Here is a 19,467-nt window from a genome sequence, read left to right as displayed (position 1 = left end):
TGGGGAGGTGGCATTTACACACACACATATATAAACACATGTATGTATGCATATGTATATGTGAAGCCCGAGAAAGTAGTACCCATGCCTCGATAGAAGATGTTGTCCATGTTTGGCTTCTCATCTTTGACAGTGCTTGGTGCTTCACATGATGGAGGCGCATGCATAAGTCTAGGATGGACCTTCCTCTTCATAGTTTCATGTTTATCCACATAGCCATTGTTTCATGTTTTATTATCATTATTTTTTCTTTTTTTTGAAATTCTAAATAACTTTCTTTAATGTTTTTTTTCACAAGAAAAACGGAGGGAAATGCCTAAATTTGAATGTTTAAGTACCAGAGTGGGGATCGATAATGAGCGCGACAATATAAGCGAAAATAATTGAGATAAGTTTCGCGATACTATACATGGTAATATTTGAAATGCAAAAAAGTTCATCCACCCCCCTCTTTCTTCTTTGTCCAGCCCATTTTGGACTCTCTCCCTCTACAAAATACGGTAAAAGGTCACGGTAAACGTTTTGAGATTTTCTAAGTGCAATAGTGATATCGACGCATAGATCGAAGATAATACAGTCAATGATTTTATTGCATTGCTAGTTTTGACACATATAGTGATACTAGATGTGAAGCCATGGGATGTCTTGCATGCTAGTCTCCACACAACCAACCTCTTTATATAGCCTCTATATAGACTCCTAACATGCAACCTTGCTCACAAGACCCTTGTGTACACACTTCTTCCCCCCTTGAAAATATTTTTCATCCATAGAGAAAAGTTAGAAATTGTCTCTTAATCCCACTAATGTTCTCCCAAGTGGAATCTTCCTTATGTTGTCCTTCCACTTGACAAAAGAATTTAGAAACATTGTAAAAACACATTCTCCACCAATAGCCATGCAGATTGAGGAATGCTCATGGCATAAACACTTCATAAGTTGAATGCTCTGATGCACCTGCTAGAAAAAATAATAGATAAAGATAATCAAAATGTGCATTGTTTCTTCTATTTATGAAAAACAACATTACAAAAGAGAGAACCATAATATGGTCGTACAAAATTCCATCCATAGGTTCTACCATACAACCACCATAAGGTTGTCATGCTGAGTTATCTTGCAAGAAAAATGATAAGCATATAGACAATGTTGGCCACACAATTATCTAAAAAGGGAATGCTATAATGATCCTCATAGAATGAGAGCAACCATCCTTGTACGACCTACAATGACACATATGAAAGTAGGGTGCCATTGTCATAGTCCATCCAGACTCATATTGTCCACATGTGGAATATGTCTCATATAATGATGTCATCTATTGCATGCATATAAAAATGAGGAGACTCAATCATAAATTTTTTTGTCCATAGAGAAAAAATAAATTCTTAGAAGAAAACATCCAATGTATAGGGAACAGCAAATTTCAATCAGAAACCTATGTGCACCCATATGCATAATTTCATAAGCACCCTCATGTCAAAATTCGTAGCTAAAGCATTGTGTACTTATACACTCTTGTGCATGCCTTGCATATGTTAATAGGGAAATAATTTTATCACCTTTTAATCGACCTTGCCAGTTAGCAAATTGTTGTGAACTCTATACTATTCAATGCAGTCATTTGCATAGCTTTACCAAAAAAAAAAAAATCACCTTTGTATAATTAAAAGAAACACACCTTTGCTTTTCTCTGAAAACTAAAATGAAATCATGCATGATTGCATGTAGGCTAGAACTCAAGGAACTTACCTAGTCCTTGCATTCTCTTGAAAATAATCCAAAATCTTGTAAAATTTGCATCTCCTAGATCAAAAAATATGTGCCATAATAGAGGACTCTGCGAATAGCATATGTATTGTTGTATCAAAGTAACAAGCCATGCTTGATAGCTAGAGTATCACTTTGACATTAAAAGGAAGAATAGACACCCTCTTGTAGACCTTCATCCACTTTGCATGTTACATCAAAGCATTTGTAATTGTCGATCTTGAGACTCATTGGTAACTTTGAGCATGTTGAATTGTCACATCTCGAGTCCAATGTCACAAAGACATCGTGTTGAATCCTTATTCTTGTTTAAATTCTTGCATTAGAGTGAGAAACCTTGCTTTGAATCTACCTTCCACTGGATATGTGGAATCCTTTGAAAACCTTGCTTGAGACTAGCCTTGCACTCTCTACTTTAGGAAAGCCTTAGTTTCCTGTAACATATTAGAGCTTGCTTGAGCTCTTCTAGTTTGGTTTGAAGTCACAACTATGTGCCTTTTTGTGCATTGAATTTTCCTGATCTCGAGCTTTGCTGGTTTAGTTTTGCCATATTCTTGCTTTGAAGCAACCATGCATGGATTTTCTCCAAGGGCCTTTCCTTTGAAGCTTTTGGTAGCTTGCAAGTGGGGTGAGAAGGGTCCCTTGTAGTGCTGGTCAATCACTCTTGGGTGCTTAAAGGTTTACTTAATATCGATAGAAGATAACGCATGGCGGCAAGGAGCTGAGAGAGAGAGAGAGAGAGAGAGAGAGAGAGAGAGAGAGAGAGAGAGAGAGAGAGAGAGAGAGAGAGAGAGAGAGAGCGGGGGGGGGGACGGACCAATGTCTAGCATGAAGAAAACTCTATATCCTTTCTCAAGGCACTCCCAACAAGCTCCATCATCGCTAGTTTTGAGCTCGTCAAACACCACTTGCACTTGTCTGTAAGCTATGTTTTCTGAGGCCATTCTCTACCCACCACCAAGCTTTGAACACACAATCCTTCTCCGCTTTGCTTGCATGCAAAGGCTCTTTTTGGAAACATTTCTACGACCTTCTCCCCTCCTCACTATATCACTGGAGCTTTGATACCAATGTAAATTCATGGGATGACTTCCATGCTAGTCTCCACTCAAGCAGCCTCTATATAGCTTCATATAGAGACCCGTACATATGCATGCTTGATATGTGGACCTTCCCACAACCCTCACTATGTCACACGAGCTTTGATACCAATGTAAATTCATGAGATTCCTAATTCCATGCTAGTCTCCACTCAACCAACCTCTATATAGCTTCATAAAGAGCCCCTTACATATATATGCATACTTGATATATATGTGGCCCTTCCCACGACCTTCTCTTTTTGGAAAGATTTCTACGACCTTCTCCCCTCCTCACTATATCACTTGAGCTTTGATACCAATATAAATTTATGGGATGCCTTCCATGCTAGTCTCCACTCAACCAACCTCTATATAGCTTAATATAGAGCCCCTTACATATGCATGCTTGATATGCGGCCCTTCCCACAACCCTTTTCCTCATAGTGGGGAATTAGAATTCCACACTTAACTGTGTCGAAAGACCACATCAATGCCTTTTCAAAGATCAAATTCTCCACCAATTATGCGTGGAGCAAGCCAATAGGAAGTTCTGGGGCTCACTTAGCCATAAATCCAACCATTATAATATGTACCTCGTGCTTTTGGTGAGCACTAAGGCGTGCTTCCATTCATGTGGAGAGAACGCACAAAAGAAGAGCGTGGAGAGGGAATTTGCATGATGAACATCCATTGGCTGAAAGTTGATGGAATGTTGGCTTTTAAAATAGCGTCGGTGGTTTTACTCAATTGATATAGTGGGCTGACAAGCCCTTTGGGCCAATGTGAAATGTGAAAGGTGTGGAAAGTGAGAACGGCCGGGTACAAATCAGCCGCAAGTGTGAACCTTGGAACTGTGTGTGAAAGGTGGAAAAAAGTGGCCTCTTTTTTCTTGCGTTCCAAGCCCGAAGACCATTCTAAAATACTTTGTTATGAACAGAGAACATTCCATATCTTTTCCTCTCTCTCTCTCTCTCTCTCTTTCAAACTCCTAATGGGATCCAGGGATTAGCTTTTTGCTCCTCTTGACCTTACCTGGAGGGGCCTATGCAGCGGTGAACTTCGAAGCTCCCACTAACCCTACGTTTCGTCACTGGTTAGTGCTGCATCTCAGACCCTTAGTCCTGGATCGCTCATCAAAATCAGGCGTAATTAAATCAAGCGCAAGGTGAGAGCTAGCTAGAGCCGTATTTTTTTTAAACAATTATGGCGGAAAGACCTCCTTTTCCCAAGAAAGAGACAGAGATTTTCAAGATCTCATGTGAAAGCATGGCAGGTATGAATGCCGCTGCTGCTTCTTCTACCAAGGGTAATAATATAGCTGCTGGTAGGCCTTTAATTATGAGGTCTCCCCCAACCTCAAATCTGAGCAGCTCTACTCTGCTGCCCTTCTTCAGCTCGCAGCTTATCTCAGATCATCTGCAGGGAAGCCCTAGCTCGATCCTCATTTCAAACCCTAATCCTAACTCTATCGGACGTAGCCCTAACACTAGTACAGCTAATGCTAGCCCTAGGTGTGGAGGGGCATCTAATTCGCTCACTAATCCTCTGCAGTACCATGCTAATCACCCTAATGAGATGATAGGAAGCTGCAGATTTAAGAACGCAGAGCAAAACACTATAATGGCCAGATGCTTTACCAGTAGTATAGCTAGCAGCGGATTGGTAGAGAGAAGTCCCATGAACTCTGCGCAGCCAATGAAGGAGCATCAGGTGGACGATGACTTAGAGTCAGCTGCAATCGAGGATGAAATGATGATTGATCAGTGCGGGTTGCTTCCAGCGCACGCTTACTCGCCTTGGCTTATGAGCTGGGCGGAAGAACGGTATCAGGAAGCCTCAGGAACCCCCGACATGGGTAATACTAGGGTCAGGATTACATACGAAGAGGATCGAATGGCGGGATCAGAGCAGGCGTCAGCTCTTGGGGTTGATCAGAACCGTCCATTTGGATCAGCCCCCACAAGCCCCCCATCCCGCGTCGACGACCAGGGCGCAGCCCCTTCCTCCCCCTCGTCGTCTGCAAGCGAGCTGCACAACACGTCAGCTGCGGGTGACGATATAAGTGCTCTCACACCACGCCCAGATTCCGACGTAGCTGTGCATGAAACAACTGATGAAGGCGTTGGGGCTTCCCAAGCTATAGCTCCCCTGGACAGCCAACCACCTCTCAAGAAACAGTAAGACTAACATTGCTGACATGTTTAATTGTGAAACAATGCATTCCATTTCGACTACATGCATATAATCTCTACCCACCACTCCTGTAAGCATTAGCTTCATTTGTATGGCTATGGGCACGTGTTTGTAAAAGGTTTTCGATGCAGTGCGAAAACTGGTTTTTTTTTATTACTTTGTGAGCTTGTAACTCCTCAGGTTCCATTTCTGTCTAAGAAAGATGATTGGATGCCCCTTCTTCTTGGCATGCTAAAATATGCCTGAAGAGAAGCGTATAGGCATACAAATTGTTTTGTTGTGCCTAATCCCCCCACCTCTCTTGTCCAGCTCCCATCATAGAGAGGGAAGGAAGTAGAGATAACTTTATACATATGCATCTATTTACAATTGCACATTGATGTGCATTACACCCTCAAGGAGCCATATGTTGGAACAGCTTCCCCCAATGCGGAAGTGGGATACACCCATCAAACACAATCCATCCATCATTGGAGATTTACAATTGAGTCTAAACTCGGTGAGGACATGGGGGCACCACACACATGCAAACGGCACTCTTATTAAACCCAACATATTGATCCAAGGGGTCCACCTTTAAAAAATACCTATAGCACGTGCGTTCAAGAGTTATTTTTAATACCCATCTACACACACATTTCATCATAAATCAAAAGACCCATCTTCCTTCATAATCCTGTAATTTCTTTCCAATTTTTTATTTTTAAGCCTCTCATGTACATGTAATTATGTAACTCTTTAGTATACAAAAAACCCCTCTAGGTGAACTCACTTGTTAGAACTACATATATTGAGGTGAGCCCCGAGACATATTGAAATCTACACACTCAATCCATAATCCTAATCAACAATGCATACACATATACTCATCGATCAAGAATGCAATGTACACAAATAATGCACATGTATAGACACACAAGAGAGTGCCCACACAAGCATTTCATAGAGCACTCATCCCAACACATGGATAAGTGTGCACAAGTGTCACACGCTATGCTTGAGAAAACCTTCTTTCATATGATGGTGTTTCATTGGACAAGGTCTCCTACTTGCAATTTTGATCTTATTGTCTCCTTGCAAATTGTTAATTCTACTTTGTGTTGTCCTTATCTCCCCCCCCCCCACCCCCTCTTTGGACACACACATGTGCACACGCGCGCAGACACACACAATGCGAGAAAGAAAGAGAAACTTCTCGCGCTAAAGAGGACAAGAGGATGATGAAGGGGAGAAACCAGGGATTTCATATTTACGTGATCTTTCATACAAATTCAAGCCTACAAGCTATGGTACAGGTAAGAGCTAGAAGAGGGACAAGGAGAGCATGTTCATGTAAGGGCAAAAAGCCTTTCATACTTCTAAACCTAGCTAGGGCTTCAAACTAGTCATTCGATTGAATAACATTTTAAACAACTAGTCTATGTGTAATTTAAGAGCTTAGGAGATACAAATTAGAACAAATATGACCCGGAGCTATCGTAACATTAATTCAACACATCAAGCATTGTCATATGACCCCTAGAGATATGTTACAATAGTTCATACAATGACTGAGCTACATGGGTTCACTATATATGTAAACCCTCAATATCATGCATGCAAGGGTTTTTTTGATAACCTTTTATCCATAAATTTTTCACGAATAAATCACACCCTTTTCGTATTCAGCTTATAGCGCAGCTAGATGTGTCCCTTCTCTATGTAAAAATGGCATAAAATAGGTATTCTGAAAACTCCTATTAAATCCACGTGCTATGCGTACATATTTTACGAGTGATACCAATGTTGAAGAACCACTTATAGTATCTTTTATCTACCCTCACTTTTTGAGGGAAACTTATAACATGTTTTATCTTTGTATCTACAAATGGGTTTCCATAAGGATGCAACGGCCTAATTCTACCATTTCTCTAATCCTTATCGCATTGCAGTAAACTATTACATGAACACATGGGGGGTATTCATGCTTAACTTTCACTAACTCACCAATTTGACTAGCTTTTTAACCTTCCCACAACACTTAAAACATAGGTCGGCGCTTAGGGCCCCAAATGAGACTGATAATAGAGTACAGTTTCAAAGTCTCATCGTATTTTGTTTTAGAATATTGGAATCTACTATCTGTATGCAAGACGTCAATCAGGGATTGAGTGCATCTTGATCCCTTTAAACTCTCCCAATTTGAAGCTAATCTCCTGGAAATTGATCCTCTACTCTACTTATAGGAACAATCACTTTTGAACACTTAATTTTAACATTATCTTTTAAAAAAACTTAACAGTAGAAACCTTTCTCAGTTAAAGGAAAATCTCTTTGAAAGCTTGATCAAAGATGAAAGTGCTCATTCATTTACCCATGTTATAAGACAAATTTGGTTGTTGTAAGCAAGGAAGATATCGATGGGCCTCAAATCCATGATAGAGGATGAGAGGTTCATGTAGGGTACTCATATTTGTACCCTATCTAAGAGTATAAAAATGATTCTTCTAATATTGCAAGGTGGACAGCTTGCCTTGATGGTTCCTCTATAGAAAATAATACACAGTAGATGGATTCAGTGGCTACGTCTTATAGAAATTTCCTACTTGAAGCAATAAGATATTCTTAAGAACTTACTGGTGTTCTCCAAAATGAAACAAAAAAGCCGTTTTCAGTATGCAATATGTGTTATTCATAATTGGGGTTTCCTAAAATAGGGCGCTAAATGCATGTGACAACATACATGTTAATTTACATATAGATCTAGCTCGTTGGAAACTTGCAAATTGTTTAGAAAATCAAGTATGAAATAATGTTGTAAACGATTTAATGCATGTGCAGTACGTCATGATATTTGAAATGGTCCATGATGGTCATTGGTCGGCTTTATTCCGCCAACTTTAGTGGCTGCAACCGGCGACAGCCAATATCCATTATGGAACGGTGACAATAAATCTCTTTTACTTACTTTCTGATTGGAATAGGACAGTAATTTCATTGAATATAACCCTCCCAGTGATGCATGATGGCCGGGAATGCGTGCTGGTCACACCATTCCAATAGCACGCGACCGACGAAGGCTCCCAGATCTGTCGGTTGCCTGACCTACTAGAATGGTGCTCCCAACACCCATTCCCTACACCTTCAATTCTGCCAAGCTCTTATATAATGGGGATATCCTCCCCTCCCTTCGAGTAGTCGCCTTTTAGTATTTCCCTAACACTATCTTTCCCGAATTGCCTGCTATATATCTCATTTCTTTCATCTTTATCATTACGTATCTTCATCCTGAACTTGTGCAGGGTATTTAGATTCAATACACAAGATAAGCATTCTCTGTAGTTTGACTCTGTCCAAAGTGTAAATATATTATCAACGAAAATATATCAACGGACAGAGAGACAAATGTTGGGTGTATGCATGCATAATTCATATGGAAATGAGACTAATTTGTAAAGTTTTGTATTTCTAGATATTTGGCCATCATGACTAATTTTATGCCAGGTACAATCAAATTATATTTGAAAGTGCGAGTGAAACCTTAATCATTTTTCCTGTAAGATGGTGGTGAGGTTAGTTACACTTCATGCTCATGGTTTAATATCTACCAAGTCGCATTTTACATACTAGTTCGCCCGCCTCCCTGTCTTGGGCAGTCGCCTGTGTCTCTCTCTATCGCCGAGGGGCCGGAGCAAGCATGGCTCGATGAGCTGTGGGCAGGGGGGGAGGGCCAGAATCCCTTCCCCCATTAAATATGTATAGATAGATAGATAATGTACCGAGTATTGTATAAATAGACTCTTTTGCTTTGATCTTTCATCCTCCAAATCAATTTATTAGATTTTAATCTAGTAAAGTTCCCATGTCTAGTAAAGTTCCCACGACCCCCATTTTTCGAAATCGAAAGTTTTCTCATTGAGTTTACATGGTGCATTATCATTGTTAAAAGACTCATCCAATCAAGAAGGTAATTTATAGCCAGTGTTATATGACTGTCTAGTAAACACTCCCTCAGCAGAGCAGAAAGTACTCTTGCAAGTAGGCAATGGCAGCGCGCCATATTGCATTTTTTTAGTGGTTGCATCAAAGAGAGATTTTCTGCTTTAGTGCTAGAGAGAGAGAGAGAGAGAGAGAGAGAGAGAGAGAGAGAGAGACAATTGTATGTGGAAATCGTTCAGGAGGAGGAAGGGGCAGAAGAGGGTGAGAGAGGCGCGGGTGGCGCTGCTGACCAAGAGCGAGGTGGAGCACCTGGAGGACGGCTACCGCTGGCGCAAATATGGTCAAAAGGCCGTCAAGAACAGCCCGCACCCAAGGTACAACCTTACCCTGCAGCTACTCCGTCAACCTTATTTTCATATAGCCCTGCTGTCGAATTGTATCGCACCACCGTACACGTGTCAAAATTTCGCCACGTGTAGGGTCTAGAAAATTGGTCACGTGCTCGCGCCTTTCACGCTGTAGCAATATCGTTCAAACCTGTTCTAGCCTACAGCTGATCATGGAGGCTTGTACTGCAAGGAGATGGTGATGGGGACGTGATATGGTCATGCACGGGGTCACCGAATACAGGGCCCTGGACAGGCTGGACCACTTCCATTCAGTCACTATTGCACATGCACATCATCAGGACATGCTTCACTGCCGTGTCACGGTCTATCTCTCTCTCTCTCTCTCTCTCACACACACACAGAGAGATGGGCCATTTGCAAATCTAGAGTGCATCCAATCATACACAAAAGCAGAACTGGCGCCTATGAAATCACAAGTGCATGTGGCAGAGCAGTGAGCACGCGGGACGCGGAGTCATTTTAGGAAGTTTAGTCTACCCTCCTACCTTTGAACTTTGAAGTTTGAACCTTCCACCTCTTTAATCATCTCAAAAGGGGCTTCAAAATCATTGAAAATTTTTGGGGCCTCTCACAAAAAGCAGACTGTTTAGAAAGGGTGAAATATCATAGGTCTTTTTCTGTTATCTGCATTATTGTGCATTATGTATTATGTAATATACGTAATTTTCTGCCCCTTTGTTATGGTGAAAAGAAAGCCCATGCAATTGTGGCCATGGACAACGACCAGCCACCTTCACATCCACTTTCCGTCTGCAAGTTGATCAGGTAATTACAACTGAAAATTGCAGTTGAGGTATAAACTCAGCATATGGCCAACCACTTGACCCAGTGTTCGGGAAAAATCATTTTTTCAGACATAAAAAATTCCTTTCCTTCTTTATTTCAAGAGGAAATTTCGAAAAATTAGGCTTTTTTTTTAATAGATTTTTACACTTTTTTTTTCTATTCTGGGGTGGCATTTCTCCTTTCTCCCGTGTCCTCAACCGGCATTTTTTAAAATTGAAAACGGCACGATATTAAGCTGAGACACATCTTGCCCGAACACTGGTCTTGACCAATAGTGAAGCCACGTGGGTTTTCCAAATAATAACAACATGTCCCAGGTAAAGATGGTCTGTGGGTCGACCGTCTCTTTAATACCGGCTCATCCATGTGCTCCACATATTGTACTTTGACTTATTAGAGGAGTATTCAATGTTTCCGTGGATATGATTCAGAATCGGGAAGAAAGAAGCTAGATTTTTGATATATTTGATAATAATTGCTCACAAAGTTCTCATGTCTACTATAGATAGATTTTTTTCGAGTATTACAGAGGTATCATTCATGTTGTCAACTTGCATTTCATGCAAAAAAGTTTAATCAGGAAATTGTGCATGCTGTGCAGGAGCTACTACAGGTGCACAAACAGCAAGTGCTCTGTGAAGAAGAGAGTAGAGAGATGTACTGAAGATCCTTCCCTTGTAGTCACCACTTATGAAGGTCAGCATACCCACCATAGCCCTGCCCTTTTAAGGGGTTCCATCTTGCCAGATCCTAATTATCCTATTTCCACCGCCGCTGATCATATTACCTTTGAGCCTTGTCAATCGTCTCCCGTCAATCCTAATCTCCATTTTCCCTGCACTTTAGCACACAGCCAGCTAATCCGTAATCCGTTTCAGTCGCCAGCTAATTACGTGCACCACGGCTTTCCACAAATCAGCACCTCTCTACCTTTCCCCTCACTAGTACGCCATTTGCCAATCAATGGTGCAGTATACGTAGGCAGAGATAATGTGGAAAAGTTGCTAATTGCGCAGGGCGCGGGTGCCCAAGGCAATGTAATCAACTCAGGGCACAATGATCTCATGCAAGCAATTGATGCATCTGATCATCATCATTGTCGTCGTTCACAGAGCTTTAGTCATGGTAGGTCACCTTCTGTGGCCTCTACAACAGTCGAGGCCCCTCACATTGATAAAGGCTTGCTTCATGACATGCTTCCAGATCGACCATGCGTGCCAAATGCATCACAGTCACCGCCGACATAATCGACATGATCGTCTGCGTTGGCCTACCTTTCTGTTAATGATCATCCAGCAAGCTGCACGTCTGGTGCAGTTAATACGATCACAAACAGGTATGCTATCATTTGAACATTATCTGAATGTTTTCTTCGATTTCTAAACATTGAAACATAATATCTTGAGCTCAAAAGAAAAGTGCCGGCAATATATATAGATAGTCGTTCTAGCAGCCCAGCAGCTGATGTCTGAAAAGTAGAGACAAGCCAAGCTATCCATGCCGAAATCAGCATAGTAACAAAAAGACTTTGCATAGCCGCATATAAAAATCTGCATAGTAGAAGAAAGACAAATAGCTGGTGTGCTTGTGGCCATGCATGAGACATCTTTATCCATGCCGAAATCAGCATAGTAACAAAAAGACTTTGCATGGCCGCATATAAAAATCTGCATAGTAGAAGAGAGACAAATAGCTGGTGTGCTTGTGACCATGCATGAAACACCTTTATTTCAAAAAGTAAGTGTTAACTATGCCCAACTATGCATAATGTGATCAATGCCTAAGTCATTGTCTTTGCCAGATAGTGTAGGATATCCCCAAATAAGAGTGCCTCCTCGTAGCTATGCTAAAAGTGCAGCTAGAACAAATGACCGTCTTACACGAAAGGGCTCGTTAGTGGTGGCGAGGCAATCCCATAGAGAAGACTGTAGGGTACTATCCGGTTAACGGGCCCTTTTCATTGGGAGTCAGTTGAGCACACAACCCTTAAACAGGGAATCTCCTGTCTTAGAGTCAGGAGGCCTTTTTGGACCACCCTCCAAGTTGGGGGACTCTTTTCGCTTCAGTGGCTCTTGCAACGAGCCTATGGGGAGACCTTTTCAATCGGGGGCGCCTTTAGAGGCTCTTTCCGAAGGCTACGGGAACGCCCTCTAAGAGATGGGTCCAGCCCGTGCTTGTGGGGGGAGTGCGGGCAAGGCGACAGATGCGGTCGCACCTCTTTGGTGAGTCTGTGGGAGCGATTCTGCAGGAGTGGACGATGGCAACGTGAACGCTTATAATTAGAAGGCTGCAGCCTACGGAAGAGGCGATGAAAGGGCTCGCAAAAATATACCTTATTACCTACCTTTTATAGACTGTTAGCAGGGTTATCTTTTGCTTTCGAGAATTCTGGCTTCTTCTTCTTTTATTTTGAAAATGGAATGTCTTCTCCCTCCCCTCTCACTCTTCCCCCATTAACCTTCGGTAGGACTTTGCTCTAACAAGCTCCTAGCATGTGTAGCAACTTGAATGCACATCTCTTGCTACGTTTGTGTGATTCTCTCCGCACAAAAGAAACCAATTTCTTGGCCGGCGCCTTTGCTTTGTAAGGTCAAAGCAATGAGACAATCTATATTTAGGCAAAAACCGAATATGTTTGCCATGGCATATAACTGAATTGCCTACCTTTTAACCTTGAAAATTAAGGTCCAAATTACAACAAAACATTTTTCAGTTTTCAATCTAGAAATATTTATGTACAGCATGTTAGCACCATGTTAGCACTCGTGCAATTGATGGTGGCCATGGTCTAAACTAAAACTTCCTTAGAAATTTATAACCTACATGAGAATGCAACATCAATTTTTTTGGCAAGTTTACAAAGTCGTCATGTGGAAGCCCTAAATAGCTGGCCGTGTTTACTCTAAAATGAGTAATTGTTTATTTGCTTGAGCCCTCGATCGACAAAAAATGTTTTCGTTTAGCATACATCATTTTTTCTTCTTAACACTACATCTTTGATTGATCCATTTAAGTGGTTTGAGTCACAATAGTGCCTTGGCACCCCATTCTATAAAATTGGCTCTAACATTGAGTATTTGTTACATCCATGAGCATAGTATATGATTGAGGTCCTATTACATAGAGGAATATTTCAGTATTATAAATAAAGTTCAAAATGAAAACTATGGTTGTTTAAAAATAAGAAAAAGCCAAAAAATTGGCTTTTGAATTTGGTAGCATACACACCTCTAAGCTTTAAAAGAAGTTGGAAGCCCCTAAAAATAGTGTATGCACGAGTATGTCCCTACAATCATTTTTGCATTTCTTTTGATAGCTATATATTTACTACGATATCTCATAGTATATATATCTAGGTATATTTCAAATAGTTTCAATGTGCTTTGAAAGTTTTTAAGGGATGTACATTGAACATCATAACTTTTTATCAATTTTTGTTTGATTGTGTCAATTCTTGAAAAATGGGAATATTACATGAAATGAACTATTTCTTTACGAAAAATCAATTGTCTATGTGCTTTGAGAATAAATCCCTGAAAGGTTTTGATGAGGTTGTGGTTCATGAGAAGAAGATTTGTTAAAAAATTACACAATCCTAGTGCTAATTACTTGAAAAGAAATTTTACAAAAGTGAACTTATTTTTCACACTCACTTTATTTTATAAAATTTGTAGGAGGATTTTCTCCCTTTTCTCTTAGTCTTAGTTGACGTGCATTTCAAAATGGCACAATTATAAGTTGAGATACAGTTTTACCAACACTCATACCCCTATGATATTTGGCTATGAATATAACCTCGGTCTATTTATTGATCAAAATAGACTTCCATGTAGTACCCACCTCCCACTTCCAAACCTTATTGATCCATAAATCATCAAATAGATCTCGACGAGAAGAACTTAAAATCTCAAGCCTATACTCGGGGGGGTTCACCTCTTAGACATGTAAGTTATGACGTGAGTTCAAATAAATGGGGGTTTTTTAATTACCAAAATTTTAATATTTGAACTAAATTATATTAATAGAAGGGCTTTTTAATTGATTTTAGAGACAACCCATACGTTTTTAAAGAAAAAGGGGTCATTGTTTTATCTTAAGTATGTAAGTAGAAGGGTGGTTTTTTTAAATACCATTTGAAATGCACGTTATACTCACCACCTCATAATGGTCTTTAAACAATAATGCACATAAAAAAATTTCCTAAACACAAAAAGTGTTAAGGCACGCAAAGATTCATGGTGACATTGTGTCAAAACATGAAATCATCAGAAATCTTGATATAATCTAGATTTTTTGACGCTAGCCAAGTCTTCATGTGCCATTTTTGATATTATTTGAAATTTACTTATATATACAAAGAGAAAGCCAAATCTCTGTACCATTTTGATAGTTTCCTTTGAGTGAAATTTAAGATGAGATGTTGGTCAGCACTTGTAATGAGTGATCCCATACTAAAATTACCTAAATGGGAAGAAATATTTACGTTTACATTGACGCCAGTGCCTACACCATTGGTTGCATAATGGCTCAACCTAGAGAGGGCAGCATGGACTTTTCTAATTCCTATGTCAGGTATGAGTTGAATCTAGCTCAGAAGAACTATACAATTACAAAAGAGAGTAGATTTCTATGATATATTTAGTTTGCAAGTTTTAAAATTATTTTCTTGTAAATAAGTTTGTCTTTTCTATCAACCATCAAGATGCCCGCTTGTATTTGCTCAATAAACCATGCAACAAGGCTAGGATAGTGCATTTGTTCATTATCTTGCTTGAGTTTGAGTTTGAGGTTGCATTAAAAAGGAGCAAGACACCAATGGGTAGATTATCTCTTGAGGTTAGACTTTACATCGAGCATATAAACATCTCTTTAAGTCAATCTTCAAATCGAAACTATATATTTATATATTATTTCCTTATAAAACTCAAGTGGTATTCTTCCTTTCATTCTCCTTTCTTAGTAGCTCAAAATTAAGGTGAGCCACACTTTTCCCTATACATATGAAACGGCACGACATCCACTCCCTTTGAACCTGCACATCCTCCATCATGTGCTAACTTCATACTCTCTTGCATTGGTTGTATCGTCTATCACACCAAAACCTCCTCCAAGGTCACCTGGGTAGGTTAAAAAAATCATCAACACTCTTGATAGGATAGCCTAGCTATATAGTATTGACTCCAATACCTAGATCAAAGGAAAAATTATAGACTTCATAGAGCTCCCATTTCAAAAGACCAATCTTCTTGGATCCCATATTCCGAAAATCCTTGAAGTACTCTTAGATATTGTCAGAAAGTGTAAAACCATTGTTTGTGTCTAGCATATAAAGAATAGCATGTGCCTTACTCAAGATCTACTCTAAAAATTCATTTATTTTCCCTTAATTGTGTGTACCTCTATATCATTGTCATACATACCATAAACCAAGCTATGCTTCACATGATTCCAAGCATCAAAGTTGACTTCTGCTATACAAGATAACCAATAACTTTTTCTTTGTCAATAGATTGTTTTTGTGTGTCAAAACGTTTGGGTCATGCATTGAAGAGTATGAATATCATCACATTCTTCATCACATCCCTACATGTACCAACCTTAGATATTTCACAAGATATATCCTCTGTGTACTTGTCAAAGAATGGAATTGATCTCCCTTTCCAAATCAATTGTCATAGATATCCTTCCAAACACTTTTACATGAACCATAAACACCTGTTTGCACTCAATATTTTCATGCCCTTTGTTTCTAGAACATTAGGACTCTTAACTAACAATTTCTTGTGAAATAATGAAAACCTACTTATGCTCATCCTCATACAGATTGTGAATGATGTCTAAATAAGACACCCCTTGTGAAACACCCTCTAGTATCTTGGACCTTTTAGTAGCAACAACCTGAATCTCCACAAAAGGATCCACCAGCTAAGAGACCTAGAAGGCCAGTAGAGGCATGTCAGTGCGAAGATAGTATTTTGTAAGGAGTTCATTAAATGCATATAGTAGTTATTACTAGATTGTTAATAGGACACTTTTATGTCCTTTGATACTTTTATGTCCTCTTAACCAATCAGTTTCCTAGAATTATTACAAGGGATGCTAAAGAGGTCTTACAGTGTTTCGTATCCACAAAGATAGCTTATGAGTTAGAAAACACTTGGAATTTTCTAGGGCTATGGATTCCAGGTCTAGAATTGCCTTTTATAAGCACTTTCCCACCTAAACTCTGCCAAAAAATGTCTTCTAGTTCTATCCATTTTTCATAACATTGGCCATAGGTTACCATAAAATGCCTCTTAGTGAGTTCTAGGGTGCTATATATGTATCCTTGATCATTATACAGGTCTTCTAATGCTTCTAATGCATGGATACTCCATGTAATTGAGGTTATGGGCTATTTTTGAAAATTGTGTCTTGTAGCTTTGGGGACAAATTTTACACTTTGATCGATTTTTTTGTAATGTTTATGAAATAGACAAGGAAGTCTAACTCATCACTATATATTGTATATTTCTTGAGTTTTGGGACACTTCATATCCCCAATAGCTAACAATTCATAGTCGGAAAAAAAGTCATTTTACCAAAATCGGAGTCATTTTAAGTTAGATGTGTATTATGACCAATATTTCTCAGTTCATTCAATGAACATGGCTAATTCCTGCAGTTTTTGTGCTTTGTAGTTATGTCTAGAATTGCCATAAGAAAACATGTTTGGATATTTTTTATTCTTTGTGGGTGTTATTATGAAGGTGGGTCACCAAGGTGTATCAATATAAAGCATGTATGTGTGTACATATGGGTGTAATCATGCATGCAAACATCAATGATAGGTCCGCAAAATACAAATAATAAAATTTTTTTGTACTTGATTGTTGTACAATAAAAAAATTATGGGGCTATAGAAACCTTATACTAACATTAGGAACCCATTGATGTTAATGGGATAAATAGATTGGTTGTGTGAAAATTTTTCTATGTGATGTAGCAAGAAGTTTAATCATGAAAATATGCCATTTGTATCTTTGGAGGTCTCAAAGAATACATTCTATTGGAAGGGGAAGAATGAGAGAGAATATTTTTGTTATTCAAATTTTATTCATATGCTTTAGAGAAAGTTAGGTCTGAAGAAGTACTTGTTGATAGCTTAAGGAAAGAGAGATCTAACACGATCTCGAGAATCACATCCTTAGCAATCCAATCATTCTTGTAGATATGCATTTGGAAAAGTACACTTTGGGGATAATTGAAAGTTTCATAATAATATTAGTTGTTGGCGATATTGATTAGGCACATTGAGTAGTATGGAGTGCACCTTCAAAGAATTTGTTTTTGGGCAACAATCTTAAGAAGGAGCAAAGCATGGCAAGCAAGGCCATTGCATAGATGCAGTAGCATAGTCCCCAAGGTTCAACGTTAGATTTCTAATCATAAATGTAAGAGGTGGGAGGTATAAACAATAGTTGGTGACTAGCGTGAAATCCTTTATACTTTTGCTTCAAAAAGTATTTTGGTTGGCATTAACATGAGAGAGACATGTGGCTCTCTAAGTTATTCTTATGGGCTTATTACTAAATTTTTTGAAGCTAATATATGTGGGCTCCTATGAACAAAAAATTAAGATTCTCTCTGTAACCACATATTTGCACCATCCTTAGTGTAACTTGAAATTTTTTTTTAAATTTCAAGGTGAGAAGACTTAAGCCTTGAAAAAGCTAATTTATCCTTAAATTTTCCATGTGTAGATATTTCCATTTTTTGGTAAAAAGTTTATTTTGAGCACTGTTGTTGATTGTCCACATCATGCATCTTTAACCATAGGGAACTTTCACACACAACGGGGTAACTATTTTGGGTTACCTCCTCCCTCCTCCACTAACTACAATTGCGAAAAAATGTATTACTTCCACTCGGCACCTGCATATACATGAGACGGGCAAAGCCACATCAATCAATTCAACAACTCTTTTATGATTACCCCCCTCCATGTGGGGGTACCATAGTTGTGCAGATGGTAGGCAAGTCAAATTACAAAACACCAGCTGCATGATTACTTTTGCTTATAGTCATCCTTCCTTTCTCTTCCAAGGATGTAAGAAAGAGAATGATAAAAGATCCATAAAGTGGAGTAGCTCCATGCAAGGACAAGGAGCTAGGGTTATACCATAATTTTCTTACATGTCATTGTTCATTGATTAAAAGGAGCTCCCAAAATTTTTTCTCATAAGAGAAGTTCCTACAAACGATTGGGTTCTATTATGCCACTAGAAAGTCAACCACAAGAAGACAAATTTTGTGTTTTTTGAGCATTGCTTGTAATAAGTTCTCAGTTTTAATGTTGTCTAGTGTTGGATTTCAAGCCCTTGTTTATGTGGTCTTAACCTGTGGGATCATACCTTGTCAGGTAATTAATGCACATCACCAATTAGTGTGGAGTTTGCATGGTAAAAATAAGTGACGAATATTAGGCCAGACATTTTATATATCTCATGTAAGAGAGCCTCAATAATAATCATGTATATACCATGTAAGAGGGGCTCAATAGCATATGTGCTGCAAGCGGGAGCACGTGGCTGCCCTGCAAAATACCCAAAAATAACACAATAAACAGCATAAAACAGACTAATTGGCATACCTGGCACAATCACGTACGTGGTCGCATGATCGCAAGATACACGAACAGAGAGAGACAAAGAGCGAGAGAGATTGAGACAGCACGTGCAGGCGCACCTCCTAGAGCGGAGTGCTACACCGGCACATAGATTTCTTGAATGCTCAAAGTGAGTACAAATTGGCCGGCCGGACATAAATGGCCGAAGCTCGTAAAGAGCATTTAAATAATAAAATGTACATGAAGTATATTTTCGAATGCGTAGGCCTAGCTCGCCCAAGCCTTTTCCACCTGTCAGCTGCAATAATTTATAAAAATATCAATTCCATTACAATATGGTCCTTTTGGTTTCACTTGTCGAATACCTCTCTCTCTCTCTCTCTCTCTCTCTCTCTCTCTCTCTCTCTCTCTCTCTCTCTCTCTCTCTCTCTCTCTCTCTCTGTGCACACTTGTTCCATGGCTCTCTTCTGCTTCATACTTCCATATTCGTCGTGTCCATACAAGTGGTATAATCAAAGCTTAGGCTGAAGGTCGGCAAAGAGGTTCCGCCCTGCACGTTCTAAAATGCTGATAAATCAGGATATCATTGGTCACACTCATCATTTAAGAAATCAATGCCCATCAATCTCAAGTGTAAGTCCACAAACAGTGTTGCGACAGAAAATCATCAGATATCCCATTTCAAAGCAATTCCAATTCA

The 19,467-nt window shown here is 39.4% G+C and overlaps 1 protein-coding gene across 5 annotated transcripts in view; it reads left to right on the top strand.

Annotated features, from left to right (window-relative positions):
* Positions 1 to 3,869: 3,869 nt before the first annotated feature.
* Positions 3,870 to 19,467, top strand: part of LOC147449451 (uncharacterized) — a 68,391-nt gene continuing 52,793 nt past the window's right edge. For 3 of the 5 annotated variants that reach the window (XR_015189434.1, XR_015189433.1, XR_015189435.1), the window contains exons 1-3: positions 3,873 to 5,029; positions 9,203 to 9,337; positions 10,761 to 11,495. Coding sequence is in view for 1 of the 5 variants with exons in the window: in XM_086521900.1 (XP_086378026.1) it covers positions 4,056 to 5,029; positions 9,203 to 9,337; positions 10,761 to 11,406 (1,755 nt within the window). In the remaining 4 variants the exon portion in view is untranslated. Of the gene's footprint in view, positions 5,030 to 9,202; positions 9,338 to 10,760; positions 19,061 to 19,467 lie in introns of those variants that run through there. The other 2 variants (XM_086521900.1, XR_015189436.1) reach the window with 2 other exon arrangements.

The sequence above is a fragment of the Adiantum capillus-veneris genome, chromosome 10 (genome assembly GCF_014529385.1).
Source record: "Adiantum capillus-veneris isolate H3 chromosome 10, ASM1452938v2, whole genome shotgun sequence".
NCBI lineage: Eukaryota > Viridiplantae > Streptophyta > Polypodiopsida > Polypodiales > Pteridaceae > Adiantum > Adiantum capillus-veneris.
The sequence above is the reverse complement of the archived record's forward strand: the minus strand, read 5'-3'. Positions and strand labels throughout refer to the sequence as shown.